Source organism: Meriones unguiculatus, chromosome 8, assembly GCF_030254825.1.
Source record: "Meriones unguiculatus strain TT.TT164.6M chromosome 8, Bangor_MerUng_6.1, whole genome shotgun sequence".
NCBI classification, from domain to species: Eukaryota; Metazoa; Chordata; class Mammalia; order Rodentia; family Muridae; genus Meriones; species Meriones unguiculatus.
This window is the reverse complement of record NC_083356.1, coordinates 69,640,087-69,658,985: the sequence shown is the minus strand read 5'-3', so window position 1 is coordinate 69,658,985 and position 18,899 is coordinate 69,640,087. Positions and strand designations below refer to the sequence as shown.

Below are 18,899 nucleotides of genomic sequence, written 5' to 3'. Positions count from 1 at the left end.
GTGGAAGCTCAGTTTCTTCCCATCATCTAGAATTTTCTGAAGCCCTGCAAGGCAGGATCACAGATACCACGGCCAGACATGGGCCAGGAACAGCCTAGGGCTTTATTAGTCACTGTGGAGTGCAAAATACAACCCTGGTCCTGGTGAGACTTTCCCTTACCCCAGGCCTGGAAGGGCAACGTTTCAGGTCTGGAAGATAGGATCTTCCTGCAGTTGCGGGGAGACCTCAGAGGATTCCGGCTCTTCATCAGGTTTAAGCTCCTCCTCAGGGCTGGGTGGTGCAGCTGCCTCTAGTGCCTGAAGTACCAGGTCAGCATAAGAAATCAGCTCCTGGAAGGAGGAAACTAGTGAACCATTTGTTCAGGTAGCTTTAGGATACAGGAGCAATTACTTTGATGACATAACCCTCTGACTGATAGAATCTTTGAGGTGGTCTCACTGTACTTGCCATTTGGGATTGGATTCAGTGTGATCAAGAGTAGTAGAAAAGCATCATGTAGAGCTCTGGGTTGGTGCCATGCAAGTGTTCTGGCTTGATAAGAGTTATCACTCTGACTTACTAGGCTGGAGGTAAAGCGCTCCACAATCACCCGGAGTAGGTCTTTGATGCCTGCAGATTCCAGCTCTGGCAGGATCTCCTCTGCAGTGGAGATGATGATGAGGCTCAGAATTCCTTCCCACCCGCCAGTTAAGGTTGATAAGTTACCACTTTGGCTTGGAGTGAATGAGTGGGAAGTTAAAGGGGCTCTGGGGCTCCTTCCCTTCCTGTCAGAGAGAGAACGAAGTAAGGGTCTTTACTGTAGGAGGCCAGGTGGGCCAACAGCATGCAGATGTTCTCCACCACCTCAGGGTCATCGTTGTAGAGCTGGTAGATATCTTGCAGGAGGTAGAGGCCACTGCTGCCCTCTTCTAGTACTGCCACTCGGAAGGCTGCCAGTTCTGGAGAAAGGAGTTAAGGGAATTTGTGTATATGATGCAGTCTATTACAGCCACATTGCGCCTGTCCTTCTCAGCCCCCTGTACCCCTATCCCTGGGAAGTAACATGACTATGGTCATAGGGTTTCTGGAAGAGTTCTCTTCTGCCAGGAATCCTAGCTTTCTGTGAAGGAAGCTCCTGAAGTCAGAGCTATACCTTGCTCTGTATAAAATGTTGGAAGAGGTAGTTTCACCACTTTGCATTTCTACAGCATAGCTTTGCACCTGTTGGCAATGAGCACCATACCAAGGGAAATAGAGCACTTGGTTCCTCTTTTCCCCCTCCCCCCAAGAAAAGGAGGCCCTGGTGTGACGCTGAGGGGATGGGCCTCCTCTGCAGGTGGCCCTCTCACCTTGTAGCAGTTAACAGGACCTCACAGGGCCTGAACCCTCTCTCACAGGGTACTTTGTATAAAGGTGTCAGGGATATGTGAGGAAAAGCTAAGATTCCAAACTACTTCCAGGAGGCCCCACCAGTTTGGCTAGCCCAGTAGACTGGCATGAATAGAGCTGAGCAAGAGTGAAGCCAAAGAGACAGCTCTTGGAGCAAGGGAGGTGGGTCATTACAGACCATATTCTGCTGGTAATCATTGCCTGGGCCTGGGCCTGGGCCCGGGGTTCTCTATAAAGGACTGTGCCAGTGCTTAGTATGAGAACTGACTTAAGTCTGGACTTGGAGACAGACCTATATGTAGGAAACCTATGCAGCTGTGGGATAGGTGGAGAGGTGGTCCTAAGACACCAAACAGAGAAATTCCTGGAGGCTGGTTTTCCTGTTCCAGTTTGGGGTCACGAGGTGGACATCGCTGGAGGGAACTAGCTTTGTTCCACCTGCAGCTAGCAGCCTGTCCTTTCCCAGACTTACCGGATACCTTTGCAAGGCTGGCCAAGCCACGGCATACATTGTTCACCAGTAGAACGCTGGTAGGGAACAGCTGGATGCTCTTCAGGAACAGCGCTGCCACCTGCTCAAACTGACTGTCCTTTATGCAGCCTACAGAATACAAGCCTTGTTGTCATATGTCTCCAGAGTCACCCTCCCTATTACCAAGGCCTTAGGCTGCTCACCCAACAAGGACAGCAGCCAGAGCACTGCACTGCCAGCCTCAGCTATTTCCACGTCCTCCAGATAAGTGGTCAGCACCCAGGTGGCTATGGCTGAGAGCTTCTCCAAAGGCTCTTTGTTCACAGGGACAACTAGACCCAGGAAAAGGATGAACACCAGGCCAGGTATGAACAGAAGCACCTGCTATATATGTGCCCCTCTGAACTCCCACCAAGAACAGGAAAATCAAGGGGACAGTTGTCCTCAGAGATAGAAAATGGGGCTTTCTACTGCCAGAGTCTGTAGCAGAGTGATCAATAGAAATGGGGAATTTTTGCATTTGTGGTGTTAGCAGGGTCTCTGTGGTATTCTGGGGTTGCTGTGGCTTGGAGCCCTCATCCAATGGACAAGACAGTATCTAGAAGAGGGGAAGAGCAGGCCTGGGAATCCCCATTCTAAACTAAAAACCAGGATAGGACATCAAGTTCCCTCGTTGACCTCTGGAGCCATAGGCTGCCTACTCAATGGACAAGGTATCCTGAAGGCCTTCCTCTCTCACCCTACTTGTGCCTCACTGTGCTTATGTGCTAGGCTCCCAGAAGAGCCCTATAGGGCCTGTGGTTGCCCTCCAGTGCTTAAGGGACAAGATAGAGAGCAGCAATTCTCAAAACTGTGGGTCTTGAGAACTGCTGCTATAGAGGCTCTAGCACCGTGGATCTAAGCCTTCCTAATGCTGCCCTTTTAATATAGTTCATGTTGTGGTGAACCCCTCCCTAACCATAAAATCATTTTTTTTTTTGTTACTTCATAACTGCAATTTTGCTACTGTTATAAATTATAGTGTAAATAACTTTTCTGGTGGCCTTAGGCAACTCCTGTGAAAGGGTCGTTTGACCCTCAAAGGGGTCAAGACACACAGGTTGAGAACTGCTGCTCTAACAGGTCTCATGCAGTGGGGCTTTTGGAGGGAGGGCCTTACCATCCACCAGGAGGGACCAGAGCAGGGTCAGGACAGCGAGGCAGATGTCCCTGTCCTCCATGAAGTGGTCCAGGTGCTCTTGGGCAAGCTGAAGCAAACCCTCCTCCTCCAGCTCTTCGGAGACCAACCCTGTGGGTTCAATAAGCACTTGAAGGAAAAGTCTCCAAGAAGCCTTCCCCAGCATTGCCTTTTCCCCTGTGGGCTGATGCCACAGCTAGTTTGCCTGGTTGGTCTATTTATGACTTCTCCTAATACCTTTCTCACCCAAGTGGGCTTAGTGTGAGTGAGAAGTCAGAGTGGTCCTGTGCCTAACCTTGACTTGACGCACTAACCAGCCATTCTTGGCAAGTGGCTCCAGCTTCCAAGCAGTGCCCATGGCTGCCATTGAGAACAGAGAACAGTTTGGCTATCCATCTTGGGAATGAGCCCTTCTGCTGCCTATCCCCAAGCCCTCTGTTCTGTCTCTGGCTTTTTAGAGCAGAAAGGAAGGGCAGAAGGCCAACAGTCACCTTGGCTAGAGATAATGGTGAGCAGGTTGTAGACCATGGTGATGAGTCTCTCAGAGTCGGGGTGGTTCCGCAAGATATTCACCAGGAAAGAGATGATGTAATTGCTCCTTGGGATCTCAGTTTCTGAGTCTTGTGCCAGTGCTAGATTGGGCCAGAGAAAAAACATGGGCTAACCCCACAGCTAGGGCTCTAGGGTGGACAAGTGCCCTCCCTCTGTAGCTGGGGACAGCATCACCTCTTCAAATTAAAGAAACAGGTCCACCTATTCTTTAGGCACTAGGCAGGTCTTTGTAAACATGAGGGCCTTTCTTACCAACACAGCTAGCTTATAGCATCCTGTTCTAGTTCTAGTCTCCAAGATATTGCTGGGTCCTTCACAATGACTAGCCGAGAACATTGAGTATAAGGTATTCATGAGCTTTTGCCCAGTAGAATGTTTGCCCACCATACAAGATGCCTGGATTTGATACACACAGACCCTGGAAAAAAGACACAATCTGTGTGGTGGTTAGGCCCTCAGTATTAAGACTAGAAAAGTAAAGGGTTTAACTAGATGCTTCAAGTATAAAGATGGAGTTGGTTTTCTTCCTATTTTGAAGAGCTGGGGGAGCTCAGCAGCAGAGGCTTCTACTAAGGACTTCAGTTTGGTGCAGTTTCCTGCTGGCAATCACACTTCCCAGGCCTCTCCTGGTCAGGAAAGCCCAGAAGACCATCCTTCCCAGCTTCTGTGACATAGCTAGGGAACTTATCCAGGATCCCAGCAGGCTGGGTCAGTCCCCATGCAGACCCATGAATTTGTAACTATGCCCGCTATCGCTCTGGAATGGAGTCACATAGGCACAGAAGGGAACAACACCCTGAAGAGGCAGATGCTGGGCATGGGTGGGAAGTTGAAAGAGCTGGTGAGGCAGAGGACCTGAGAGGAAGGGGCTCCCCCCCCCAGTCTGGTACCCACCTTGGCCTAGAATACGCAGCAGCAGAAGGCAAGTGCTGAGCATAATGTCCAGGATCCTCTCGTGCTGTGTCATGATGCTGATCACCTCCTCCACCAGCTCTTCAGGCCATGGCAGGCCTGAGGAGTATACAGCACAATTGAGTCATAGGAGCAGCTGGGCTGTGTGACCCAGATGTGGTGCCCAGAGGCTACTGGGAGCCCACAAGTAAAGACAGATGATCAGGTAGGCAAACACAAGGGCAAAAAAGGATGACTAGCCCATATGTTCATAGTGTGTGAAGTTGACCATCTGCCAAGTCTATATTCTGGGTTGTCTAAGCTAATTTGGAGTTCGTGGGCGCTAGGGGCTCTCCTGCCTCAGCAGCCTGAGTAACAAACCACAACACTCACAACACCATGCCCAGCTCTTCCAAGGTACATACTTGGAACCGCTTCATGAAGCAGGTCTTTCTTAGCAGCCCTCCCTTTTAGATGACAAAGCTGAGAGTCAATGATGAGCATTTGGCATTGAATGCTGTGTAAACCCAGCTTGTTTGACCCCAGGGCCTGTGGCTGTGACTTGAGTTGAGACTTGGCTTGTGATAAGGATGTCATTCAGAACACTGGTACCCAGGAAACCAAGCTCACTCTGATGAGGAAGAGGCAACACTAGGTGGTGGATGAGGCCCACTGTTGGGCATAATATCCCGCTTCACAAAAAGGCAAAATCTGCCTTGTCCTGGGCTTTATCTTGGTTACAGTTTAACTATGAAAGGAACTTTGGGAGAGTAATGGCCAATATGAGGAGTCTATTAAACTCACTAAGGGTCACAACTCAGCCTCCATGTAACAACTTCCACTGTCCTAGTCACTGGAACAGTGCTTTGGTGCCCTTCAGATGTACAGTTGGGTAGATGGAGGAATGGATAGATGGGTGTGTGAACAGATGGAAGGTTGCAGAAAAGGAGAGTGTATGGGCGGCATACAAGTGTGATATTTGAGCAGGAGACAAGAAAGCATGCCTGCAGAATTTCTTATTAAGAAACTTAATACCCATCATCAAAGGTAATGCTGGGAAAGAGCTGCTCTCAAAGGTTCTGGTAGAAGGGCAAGTTGGTGTACCTATGAAGGAGGGCGGATATAGCAATTGCCCTCTGATATCCAGAGGTACATCTGGCAAGTACCTATGGGCAGTATGCCAGTGGGCAGTATGCCAGGTGATCAATCATGGTGTTGTTTATAAAAGTGGAAAATGAGAAGCAACTCAGATACCCATTATAGAGATGGTGGGACCGATGGAAGAATCTATTCAGCCAGGTGTGATGGTGCACACTTGTAATTGCAGGTACAGTTACCTGCAGAAGGATCACAAGTGCAAGGAATTCTGGACTACACAGCGAGTGTGAAATCGGCATGGGCAACTTATCAAGACCCCTTCTCAAACTAAAACAAAGATAGCAGAGCTGGGGAGATAGCTCAGTCAAACATTGCAAAGGCCCTGGGTTCAATCCCTAGTACCACCACAACCTCCAAGAAATGGAGGTTTTAAACAAAGCTTCATCTCCCTATAGATCAGGCTAGCCAGCTCTCAATCTTCTTGTCTCAACCTCCCTAATGCTAAATAGATTTCCTTTTGACCCATTAAAATCATGCCTCTCTCCCGCCCTCCTTTGCATAAGCATAAGATCAAAGAGAATTCCAGTTAGTTGCACTGTCCAGAAGAGCCTGGACAGTTGGCAGTTCCTACCTCCATCTACACAGCTCCCTTCCCATTTCCCAGCCTTTCCCAGGAGCCTCTGGGGAAGGTGCAGGATCTTTACCTAGATCTTCCTCTGGCATTGTCAGAAGCTTGTCAAGGGCCCGGAGCTGGACCTCTGGTCGGGTGGAGAAACTCTGCATGACATCTGCAGGAACAAGGATATGGAGAACCCTACTGGGGATCAAGCCATGTGGCCACAGGCCCTAGCCTTGTAGCAATCCGGCCACAAAGGCAGCACTCCTGTTCTTACTTTCCAAAGGAGGGTGCTCAGGTCCAGGGACTCGCCTAAAATCAAATCCAGGTCTCTGGGAGCCTGTCCCTGAGCCATAGTGCCTACTGTCGTGCACTCTGGCATGTAGTAGACACACGGCTTCAGTGAGGAAGATACCTAGTGTCTAGGGTGTAAAGCCAAAGTCCTAGGAGTATGGAGAACATGGACAGGGAACAGGCCTTAACCGGCTTAACCACACAGGATATGTCCAATGAGAACAGGGGAAAATAGGCAGGGTCAGGCTACTGAGAGCAAAGGAGGCTATACATCAGGTACAGGGGAGAAACCTGGAAACTGTTCCCACTCACTAATCATGCACAAGCAGCAGATGTAAGACCAGGTTGTGGGAGAGAGACACTAAGCCTCTGAAACGAATGCCAAGACAGCTCCCAGCACTGTCTCATGTCCCCACCATTACCTAAGATGTTGGCCATGTTGCCTTCTAGCAGCACATCAGTAATGAAAATGGGAATTGCCTGCCGGTGAATGTTCCGAGTATCACTGAAGTTTCTGAAGGAGGTGCTCGTGAAGATTATTCCGATCACATCCCTGGCAGGGGGGGCAGAGGAATACAGGTGGTTTCCCATAGGGCCCTTCCTCTGCCTTGAGCTGTGGGTGACCCATAATGGCAGACACCAGCCTTCCTGATGGTTCGGGGCTGTGTTCCATGTGTATCTAGTAACTGTCTTTGTAGTTCCACTTCTAGGGACCTACTCTACTCTGTGAAGTCACAGGCCTCATAGTCACTTCCCACCATGACAGAGATCCCAAGGATGTTCCTGAGTCCAGCATGTTTGCCCTCATGATACCGTCTTTAAAAACATATGAACAGGTTTTCTGAAATTCCAGCAGTCAAGAAGCTGAGGCAGAAGGATCACTATGGATTCACAGCTAGCCTGGACCACAGAGTGAGACCCAATCTAAAAAAAGCAAAAACTCCACCCTATGTTTAAGATTAATGGCTGCCAGGTAGTTGAGGAATGTGTGTGGACAAACCAGGACAGCTGTCCATGTGGGAAGGTGGGGAGATGCCCAAAGGTATATTGATAGGTTAAAGGAAGGCCCTGCCCTGAGAGCTCACCTGATGGCCAGTCGATCCGAGGGGTTGATGTGTAGCATGAAGGGCAGAAGGAAACCAAACATCTCTGCACCGGGGAGCTGCCTCTCCTCTATGTTCTTCAGGATGGGCTTCAGGCTGCCTGGGTGATGTCGGATGGCCTTCCGCAGGTGCATTGCTTCTGTGTCCTTTGAAGAAAGAGGGCATCTGACCTGGGCTCTTCCCAGCCATGAAGGTGAAATGCTGCTATCAGTGCTCCCTCACCAGGCTGAGCAAGAGCTGAGACAGGGGCCCGAGGAGAGTGAGCATGCGGTAGCCTACATGGAACAGAAAGGATCAGGGTGGCATGGTAGGTAGGATGAGGGCAGGTGGCTTCCCCCACAAGAAGCTCACATTCAGGAAGGAGCAAGTGGCCATGTCTAGAATGATGCAGCCCAGAGACCAGATGTCGGATTTGCAGGAGAAGGAGAATTTAAGACATTCAGGAGCCATCCAGGACTTTTGGCATGGGTCTGTTGACACAATCAAGGTGGGAGAACTACTGAGTCCTATGCCTCCTCAGGGACAGGGAAGAGGACAGAGCCAGCCTGCCCCACCCCCCAGCACTACCACTCCCCTTTTGAGTGTTTTGAGAGAGGGTCACCTGTTTGCCATATTGGCCTTGAATTCTTGCTCTTCCCGCTTCCACCTCCCAGTGCTGAGACTGCAGGTATGCCCCACCACACTTAGCTACATTGTCCTCATTTTAGTATTCCTTTCCAAGGGCTTAAGACAGGAACCCTTCATTCACCCTCTTTGGGTGAGATGAGAAGTGCAAGCTGTAGGTAGTGAGGTCACTGTCCTGACAGACCTTAATCTCTACTAGGGAGGCTTGTCCATGTAGGCAGGTTTTTGCCAGGCTGGCCCTAGTACCTACCTATCTGATGTATGGCAACAGGCAGGAGATGAGACAGGCATATTCCAGAAAAGCTGAAATATGGCCCTCTTTGAACAGTTTATCCTCTATAAATGGTAGGATCTTAGGGCAAGGTTCTGGCTGAGTTGCCTTAGTCCTAACCCTAAACTCTACAGAAAGAACCAAAATTGCAGGGCCCTTTCCCTGTTATATTAATGTACCTGAACTCAGGTCGTCACTCCATTTCCAAACTTCCAATCCCCAGTCAAACAGCAAAGGGTCAGACTCCAAGGACACACACCATTGATACTTCCATGTGCCCCCTTAATCACCAACCCACACACCCATCTGTCCACCCGTTTATCTACTCACCCATCCATCCTTTGTGTGCCAACGACAACCACTGCTACCACAGAACTCTGAATTTTCTTCCTGGGTTGCTCTGTCTATCTGGGATAGCTGTTACAGGCGTGGTATACTCCACTCCTTTCATCCTACCACCTTTCCATCCCCTGGGTTATTTCAGGTCTTTGTCTAACATGCATGCTCAGTACCTACATCCCAGAGGACTGTACCCTCACGTGCAGCTTCTGTCCTTCTTGGATGCTCTCTTCCCCGCAAGAATTGATATCTTTAGGGTACCACAGCCATTGCTTTGTTTCCCAAGGCTCTCTCTCACATGTTGGGTGTCCTTTGGACCCTGCACCTTACCCACAGTGGCATGTCTACTGTTGTTATGCCCTAGGTTGGTCTCTGGACCTTCTGAGTCAAAGAGCCCAGTCCCAAGAATAGCTACTGTCCTCTGGATATCAAAAGCCACTGCTTCCCTTGTCAGTTATTCCTGGATCCCTCCCCAGCCACCTTCTTCTGCTCGAACATTCCACTTGGCTTCGTGGGTCATCAGTGCCTGTGAGCTCAAGTCCTGGAGTTTACAGTAGTTGCTGCTGATGAGGGCAATGTTGGAAGGCTTGATGTTCCTGCAACCAAGAGCAGGGGCCTCTGGTGCCGTGCAGCTGCCTGGGGTAGGGCTAGCACATGCCTGAGCCTGAAGCCTGCTCTCCCAACCTAGTTCCAGCCCTCTTCACTCCTCAAGAAAGTGCTCTGCTCAGCCCACTTATTAAATAATTGCTTCCTAAAACATATCTACTCAGTTTTTGTACATTAGGGAAGACCCCACTGTAAGTAATGACACTCATTAGAGAAGGTATTCACCATTCTTTACATCTGTTAACATTAACATGGGCATTCTATTCTCTTTATTCGTATGACCCATGTTGATGGAAGCCATTTCCCAGATACTTCCCAGATCTTAGACCTGAAGCTGGGTACAGTGGTCAAAGGCTAGGCTTGGGTTGCAGCAACTCTTACTTGCCTGTCCAGAAACTGTGCCACCACAGCCAATCTCACCTCCCCTCCTTGGCATCTTATTTCTGTGTTTCCTTGCCATTTAGAACCACCCTGCCTGGCTCCCACACTGCCTTTGGGGTAAGTCAGACACTCAGGAAGGGGGGGGATCACAGTAGATGCCCCATACTGCCCACATCTGGTCCCCCAGGCTTTGGCATCTGGCCAGTCTCCAGAGGAGGCCTCATCACCTGTGAGTGATGTCCAGCTGATGTAGGTACTCGACGGCATCCAACACCTGGCTTAGCATGGTATGCATCCACTGAGGAAGAAGCAAGGGACATGGCATTGGAAGGGGACTCTGCTGAGCTGCATATGATCACACAAAGAAGTCCATGGAACTGTTGACATGCTGGAGAGCTTGGTGCCCTGGGGCTGCCAGGGGCCCACTCTGTGAACCATGCTATTCTTGTTCTTGGAAGGTGACCCCTGTGCGTATTACTGATACTGAAGCCCCTGCAGTGCCTGCCAGGGCTTGCACTTCCTGCCACCAGAGTGAAAAGAGCCTGTGAGAGAACACTATGGGAGCAACAAAACGCAATCTAGCGCTCAGGGCTGCCATTTTCAAACCATGTACCTAGGAGTCCTGAATCTCACATCAGGATTAAGAGACATGTTGAGGTACCAGAGATTGGCTAGGTAGCAGAATACCCTCATCCTCCTGCTGTGGCCCCTGTCCTGATAGAGGAGCTCACTTTAATGGCTTCTGTGAACATTTCTGTTTCCAAGATGTCTACCAGTGATGGAGTGTGTGAGCCCACTCTAGAGCCTGACCCTGTGGTGTGAGCAATAAAATGAGCTACATGCTCTCTTTTGTGCCTCTTGGGGAGATGGTGCCTGGCCCATGAAATCACAGAGGAACACTTGCTCAGATGCTCCCTTTTGGGGTGTGTGTGTGTGTGCTGGATCCAAAGGTAAAAGTGAAAGTTTATAAACTCCTAGAAGAAAACTGAGGACAGCCCTGCCTAAGCCAGTACCAAAGGCCCTGGCCACAGGGGGTCATCCATCAACTGGCCTCCATTACACCAAGAACTGCCTTTTATAAGGCAGTATTAAATAAGTGAACTGGAAAGCCCCAGACTGAATAGAGACAAATGGACCCTGTATGTCTAACTATATGTAAAGAATGTCTACAAATCAACCAGAAAACAATTTGAATGGACAGAGGAGTTAAACAGCTAAAGAATAATTCCAAATGGCCAAAATTTTGCTGAGTGTTGTAAAAGAGGCTTATAATCCCAGTGGTGAGAAGATGGAGGAAGGAGTGTCAAGTTCAAGGTCATCCTTAGTTAGTGAGTACATGGTCACCTCAAAATTAAATAAGCAAAACCACAGCATAACAAAAACATACCCAAAATGTGCTTACCAGGACTGCTGATAGGGAATTGCAAATTAAAATCATAACAAAATGTCACTATCTCTTGAACACTTGACAGGGAAAAGACAGGCCAAAGGGCCATATAGAGGGGAGACCCTCTCTGCTTTCTGGGAGAGTAAACTCTGACCAGCCAGCTTCTGCTAGAATGCCTACTGAAGCCACATCCCCTACTCTATGACCCAGCATGCCAGCCAGTCCTCCATGATTAGACAAGAAAGACTAGGCCTTCCAGTGCTCCTGGCAGCCTTACTCTACTGCCCTGCACTGGAGGTGATGGTACGCTCATCAATGCAGGAGAGGCAGACCCACTGAGCACTTCCTCGCCATGAACAATGGCAGCTAGCTGACCACAGGAGAGCATTAAGGCATGGCAAGGCCTCAGAGGCAGGGGGCTGAGTGGACAGTGTGTGTTCAGATTTGAGCCACACACACTGAACTCATCTGAATCTTAGGAATTGCATTACAGTCTCTGGAGGCAGAACCCCATCTGTTGCTTTTGCCTTGTAACCTTCTAGGTCCTAAGCATGCCTAAGCCTTAGCACAGGATTGGTGGCTGGGGCTGCTGATGGTGTGCACACTTGCAGCACATCAAGATATGCAACTGAGATATGTGCACAGAGGATGTAATGACCCCACACTTGGAAGAGAAGCCTAAGCCAGACCCTTCAGTTCCTCCAGTTCCTCTGTCTCCTACTGCAGGGACTTTTAGGAGTATAAGTTTAGGTGGCTCCCAAACTTGGTGTTCCAAATGCCTCCTACCTCACAGTCAAAGGTCTCTTTTGTTTTCCTCTTATTCTCAATGATATTCTGGAATGTTCCATGGGGGGTATAGTCCATCACCAGGCAGAGGAACAGAGAGGAGATCTGTCAGAACACAAGGCCCTTAATAAATAACCAACTGTCCAAAGCCTAGGCCTGGGGTTTATGTAGGAGATCTTGCTTCAGGGCATATTTCAATGGTCTGTGGTGGCAATCCTAACACTGCCCAGTGGTAACCCCTTACTTGCATTGTCCCCATTCCTATGCCCTATGCCTTGTTAGTTGGCCTTTCCTAAAAATTGCAGTTGTTCCTGGCCTCTGCACATGCAGAGTCCTTATGGAACTGTCTTTACCCCTCAACTATTGCAGAATAGTTCCTCTATTAAGACTCTGGGAGCTCCTCTGAGAATGCCGCCCTCTTCAGGTCCCAGTATGTGGCCAGTGGCCAGCTCTGTTTCTTCCAATGAAACGTCGTCCTCCCTGAAACCATCAGGGTGATTTGGGAACTCCAGAGGGTACGTGCAGTGAGAGCCCTCCTCCAGCCCTGAGTTATCAGCCCAGCAGGGAAGCTGATGTGGAGATGGGACACAGTGGAGGCCACTGGGCCTGTCCCTCTATCCCCTTTTGAGGTGTGACTTCGGAAAGTTCCACTCATTGAAAAAACAAGAAATCTTGTTGCCAAAAGGACACAGGCCTGGGAAGCCCCACTCAGGATTCACTAACTGTGAGGTACTTGGGCCTTAGACCTGAAAATAGCGTCCCCACCCTGCTATCCTATGGCCATGGGAGTAAGAGGTCCACAGCTTTGGGACAACATGGGGAGGCTAGAAGGGCAGCTTCTGAGTATCAGCTCCTTCTACAGGAGCCAACACCCCACAATTAAAGATGCAGTCTGAAGCCTAGCACCTGGCCTCCTGCTTCAGCTGTGTTATACCTGAAGAACCCCAAAGTGATTGCTCTTAGCCTCAGCTTCCTACTTCGTGAAATGAGCTGTTAGGCCTCCTAACGATGATGAGGTTGTTGGGGGATCATTAGAGATCACACACAGGACCCAGGCAATGCCTGCCTGTCAGAGTGTTCCATGCTGTTAGCTGCTGGGCTATGGGTGCTCCAAAGACCTACCTCATCATTCCACATGATGAACATCTCATGGTACACAGAGATGTTGGGGTGCTGGAGCTTCAGCAAAGGCATCAGCTGTAGAGAGAGCAGAGTGTCTCAGCTAGTACTGCCCTGCTACATATTTCAACCAAGAGCTGGGCTAACAGCTCTGGGCAGGACAGGGCATGGGTGCAAGGAGGCCTGCTGGAGAGAGGCCAGGAGACTGGTGTGGGTTTCCAGAATGGGGTGATTGTGCTACATGACCAAGCCTTTCCTTTAACCTTTCTGAGCCTCACAAGCACATATAAAAATAGTAACAGGCTGGGGTCTAAGTTCAGGAATAGAATCCTTTTTCTAGCATGCATTTGAGCCCTGGGTTTGGTACCCAGAACAACCTCCAACCCCCAATGAACTGGTGAAGACCCAGGGGGTTGCCAGGAGACAGGCTGGGCTGCAGAAGGTGCTGCGCCCAAAGGCATAGTGAGAAAATACTTAGGAAACAAACCCAATCAAGCAGCAGACATGGCCACCTGGCACTATAGCCAGATGGGCAAATGCTTTGATTGGAAGCTGGGTGGGAAAACGCCTGGCCTGGTAGGGGTCAATGGGAAAGGACAGCATAGTGGTGTGATGGTGGAACCTCCCATGCTCTTTTCACATATCAGAGTATGACTGGGTCCATATCTGACCCAGTGACACTGTATGTGACATAAGAAATATTGACTAGCAATGTGCAAGGGCAGGCAACTCCAGAAGGAAACCAACCCACAAGTGGCCATCATGGAGGAGAAGACACCTTTCACCTGGTTGAAATTTCTAGAGCGGCCCAAAGAAACTGCTCACAGCTGCTATCTACAAAGCTGGCAGCTGCTGTCACCTGCGGCTCTGTGAAGGCCATTTACAGCCCACCATCCTCCCAGCCTAACCCTTTGCTGTCTTCTCCCTTTTCCTTGCTTCTTTCCCTCTGTTCTACGCTGAGAATCAAATCCAGGGCCAGCACATCAGAGGCTGGCGCTCTACCACACAGTCACCTCTCAGCATCTTGTCAGGATCTCGCAGTGCAGTCCAGGCTGGCCTCAAACTCGATCAGTCAACGCTGGGACTATAGGTGTGCACTAGCACACTCAACTCATTGACTAATGCACAATTTCTTTGTAAACATTTTTCCTGCGAATCTCCCAAGCCTTGTTTTGCCTGAATGTCTGTCTATCCATGTACCATGTCTATACCTGCTGCCCAGGGGCCAGAAGAGGGTGTCAGAGCCCCTTTAACTGTAGTTACAGAGAAGAATGGCTAGGGCTGTGTGCCACTGAGCCACCTCTCCAGTGCCATACTGTTCTTCTTTTATAACTAGAAGAAAAAACTGAAGCACATTCCCCATCACTCAACTACAGCCCCAACTCTGAAGAAAAACATCTTCAGAAAATGTGAGATGGCTCAGTGAGTAAAGGCACAAGGAGAGAAATAACTCCATAATGCTGTCTTCTTACCTCCACATATATGCCACGAGCCATGCCTCTGTGTGTGTGTGTGTGTGTGTGTGTGTACATACAAACTAAACAAATGTAAAGAAAACAAGACCAGCCTTAAAAAAATGCTTATTGGGGCTCTACAAGATGGCTTAGTGGGTTAAAATGCTTTCCTTGAAAACTTGACAGTCAAGCCAGGTGTAGTGGCACATGCCTTTAATCTCAGCACGCAGGAGAAAGCAGAGGCAGGTGGATCTCTGTGAGTTTGATGTCAGCCTGGTCTACAGAGTGAATTCCAGGACACTGAGAGCTACATAGTGAGATCCTGTCTGAAAACAAACAATAAAGGAAGAGAAAACAAATCATGACAGTGAGTGCAAACCCCTGAACACACATAAAGGTGGGAAGAGAGAACTGACTTCACAAAGTTGTCCTCTAACTGCCACACATGGCTGTGTTATGTGGTTTTTGTCCTCCTCCAACAACAATAATAAGTAAATACAATTCTAAAAGATGGTTACTGGTAGATTAGCCCTCAGGGGACAGATGTCCCAGGTGGTAATTAAGAAGTGATGTTCTGAGCATAGAGTCCCTTTATGACCTTTATGTCCCATGCCTTCCTTCACCCAGCCACTCAGCAACTGGGCACAAAACACAGTTCCTCTGTCTGTTGAGTCCTGATCCTCTCAGAGGAAAAAAACTGATCATTACCTCCTCCAGGGCCCGATTGGCATGGTGCTCATCAATACACTCCACCTGGAGGGCACAGGAAGACAAGCTCAATTAGTACATGTGTCTTGAACAATGGCTCCTTTCTCCTATTACCACTGTTGTCATCACCCCCTCCCTTACCTCCAATACCACCACCTCCATTACCACCAGCTGTAACACTTCCACTTTGGCCTTTACCTCCTCCTCCTCCTCCACCACCACTGTCACCACCTCATCAGCTACCATTTTCAACACTAGTATTACCATTGCTACCACCATCATTGATAGGAAACTTAGCCAAACATAGTAAAATCCTTCAGTGGGCATGGTGGCTTGTGCTTATAATCCCAGTGCTTAGGAGGTAGAGGCAGAAGGATCTCTGTGAGCTTGAGGCCTCGCTGGCCTCATAAAAAACCTAGTGTAATATTGTCTCAAGAAAAAAAAAAAAAGCTAAAACACTTATTCTAAAGTAACATAAAGAACAAAATGGCTGGTGGTGGCGGCACACACCTTTAATACTAGAACTTGGGGGGCAGAGGGAGGTGGATCTCTGAGTTTGAGGCCAGTCTGGTCTACAAAGCAAGTTCCAAGACAGCCAGGGCTACACAGAGAAACCCTGTCTCAAGAAAAAAGAAAAAAGGAAAGGAAGAAACAAAGAAAAAACAAACAAAGAAAGAAGGAAATAAAAAGAAGGAAAGGCAGAGTTGAACCAGTAACGTTAGTGATGGGATGTAGCTCAGTGGTGGAGTGGCAGGTACATGTGTTTAATCCTAGCACTCCGGAAAAAGAGGCAGGTAGATAGAGCTCTGTGAGTTTGAAGCCAGTCTGGTCTACATAGTGAGTTCCAGGATAGCCAGGGTACATAGAAAGGTCCTCCAATAAATAAATAAAGATAAATAAGAATAAATTGAAGAAAATCTTTCATTATTATTTCATGGATTTTTTCCTCCTAAGGAAGTCATTTATGCTTAAGTGGGGAAGGCCCTATAAAGATCTCTAAAGATATTTATCACAGTTGTTTATACTGGTGAAAACAAAGCAAGCTAAAGCTGTATTAGAGGACAGGCTGCCCAGCTACAGTGCAGGAAGCTCGTTGGGAGGAGACACAGCTGTCAGATAGGAGAGGAGGAAACTGTGGTGACGACATGTGACAGTGTCAATAGATGAGATGTTATCAACCTCAGCACCATTCTTATGAACACGTAAGAGAAAAAGACACACAGACTCCTGCCTATAACCCCTCACCTGATTTTCATTTGGAGAAACCAAATGTTTAGTTTTGCTTGTGTTTGCTTGTTCAGACAAGGTGTTACTGTGTAGCCCAGGCTGGCCTTGAACTCTAGGTCTACTTGCCTTCCTCCCAAATGCTGAGAGTATAGTAGTGTGCCTTCATGCTTGGTATGGCTAGCTTAAACAAAAACTCAGGCAGCCACTCTGGCAGCACTGGCCTGTGATATAAGGCAGCTGACCCCACGACTGATTAGCAATAGAGTAGATAAAACCTCCAGGGCCAGTCCCTGGGCTGAGGCTGCTTGGGAGGCCTAGCAGAATGCGGTCAGACTCCATCCCCAAGGTTCCTGTCACCACCCCAGAGGAAGGTGTACAAGGGACTTGCACAGCAGTGCTCCTCTCTAGAGTACGCTTGTGGGCTGGCACCCCACACCAGCTGTGTAGTTATGTGCTTTGTGCTCAGCTTCTGTGACCCCCCTCAGGGCCTTGTCCTCCCCCCCATTTTCTCTTTTGATAAGACCAGTGGCCCTGTACTAAGCAGTACCATGCTACCCCTTATCAAATTCAAATCCTCTTGGAAACTGCAACGTTAGTGACGATGAGACTCCTGAGTTTCACAGTCTGGCTGTGAAACTGGGGTTGTTGTTCTGGGCTGGCAGGGTTGATGGGTTCAGTGATGGGTGGCAAGCATGCAGATGAGCGTTGTGGTTAGCAGAGTAAAACTTTGGCAAAGAGGGAACTCCAGGAAGTCTCATGCTACAGCCTGCCCCAACGGGGGGGGGGGGGTTCTTTCTGGGAATTTGAGAAAGCTCTCTAACCTGGGATGGTGAGCTTGGGTTTGGGAGAACCACTGCTACAAAACTGTACCCCTTGGCTCACCGGGCTCAGCATCTTACCTGTTTTATCAAGTACCTGGTTTCCGTTTCTATTTCCTCCACCACCAGGTTCACCCCTAAGGCTCCAGGTCTGAGCGTTTTCAAAACCTACCTCAAGGAAGAGAGAGACTTTGAGGAAGTGCACACAACGGCTGTGTATTTCCCACATGGGCTACCTCCACAGTGGGCCGCCCAAAGGCAGGCATCTTTGCTCACTTTTGCTGTAGAGGAAATGGCCTCAGGTGACCGACCGAGAAGGCCTCCACTGTGGAACCAATACAATTTTCCTTGAAACCCATTCTGGAGCCCATATTTTATAGCCTCATGACCCTGCCCCAGCCTGCAGGGCTGACAATTAAAAAGTACATTCGGACAGGGGCTTAGTGGTTATAAACTCCAGTGATACCAACTTCCAGCATCCTTCCAAAGAGAACATCCACACAAGGCCCTTTAACTGATATAAGTGGTGTTGTTACAGGCAGGGCTCAGCATTGCAGGAAGTGCTACCCAGCCGCCCTCTGTGACTGCCACCGGTGCTACCTATTGAGAGATACTGAGGTCTGGGGAACAAGGTCCTTTTCTGAAACTATGGCACTCTGGAGTCTGAGCTGGAGCTTGTGAGGAAGCCACACCTTCAGAACTGGCCTGCAGAACAGAACTTTGCAAGGTCAGGGCTGTGGATTAGATGGCTGAGATCTCTGAGTGCTGAGATGGTTATCAGGGTGAAAAGGGGACACAAAAGCAGTACAGGAAGGATAGAATCAGGGAGTTCAGGAGTGAGTCTATCTCAGGCCGGGCCAGTGAGCTGTGAATTTATTTATTTATTTATTTATTTATTTAATTTCTGGCCACAGGAAGTGCATCTGTTTGGCTAAGGCCTGTAAACCTTCTCTCAGAGAATCCTGCAAAAGGGAGGAAAATCTAACGGTAGCAAAGTGAAGCGTTTATAAGCTGACTCTAACATTTAATGACGCTAATGCGTCAAGAAAAAACAGCAGTTAAAAATAAAAATATCCATTCAGGCTTTTGTTCCCAGTGTTCTGCCTCTAAACCCCAGCATACACGGAAAAAGGGCACTTGCACCATTCTCCAACCACAGGTCAGATTGGGTATTGGTCATCATTTCAGAGAGGGAGACTGAGGCCCTTGGAGGTGAAGTGGCTAGGACACTTCGGGGATTATGGGGTTAGCCTGTCAGGGAGGCTGGCCCTGCCTGTGTAGCCTTTGGACCTGTCCCCGCTGCCCACGAACCCTGGATCTTGGGAGTGGGGACATCGCAGCACCTGATAGTTTTCCATGGTATCTCGAGGAGACACTCTGCCTCCCTGTCCGACTGCCGGATATAGGGAAGTAATCCCTCGAGCCAGACCGGTAGTCGAACCCTCGACTGAGCATGCTCGATAGTGACTGCTCCTTGCGCCTACTCCAACTCCTCAGCCTCACCACCTGACCACGACGACCCTCAAACCCGGGGCGTGTCTGCCTAGCCCTCTGGCTCGCACGCGGCGTCCTGGCACTCCGCCCCTTAAAGAAGCCGCAGAGAATAG

General features: G+C 49.2%; 1 protein-coding gene across 6 annotated transcripts; it reads right to left on the bottom strand.

Moving 5' to 3' along the window:
- Positions 1–79: 79 nt before the first annotated feature.
- On the bottom strand, positions 80–18,888 carry Stkld1 (serine/threonine kinase like domain containing 1). Of its 6 annotated transcripts, XM_021651922.2 has the most exons (19): positions 18,636–18,886; positions 17,374–17,460; positions 15,248–15,292; positions 13,089–13,163; positions 11,967–12,071; positions 10,021–10,091; positions 9,287–9,402; positions 7,924–8,042; positions 7,555–7,718; positions 6,892–7,022; positions 6,264–6,347; positions 4,465–4,581; positions 3,510–3,650; positions 3,001–3,129; positions 2,045–2,173; positions 1,842–1,970; positions 799–939; positions 561–640; positions 80–330 (listed from the first exon to the last, which is right to left on the bottom strand). In XM_021651922.2, exons 1-19 carry the CDS (start codon positions 18,648–18,650, stop codon positions 184–186), a joined length of 2,025 nt encoding a protein of 674 aa, XP_021507597.1. In that variant the 5' UTR covers positions 18,651–18,886; the 3' UTR covers positions 80–183. The 6 variants fall into 6 exon arrangements, with proteins under 6 accessions (XP_021507597.1, XP_060245708.1, XP_060245707.1 ...); XM_060389725.1 differs by lacking the exon at positions 2,045–2,173 and having other exon boundaries at positions 18,636–18,888; XM_060389724.1 differs by lacking the exon at positions 11,967–12,071.
- Positions 18,889–18,899: the final 11 nt, after the last annotated feature.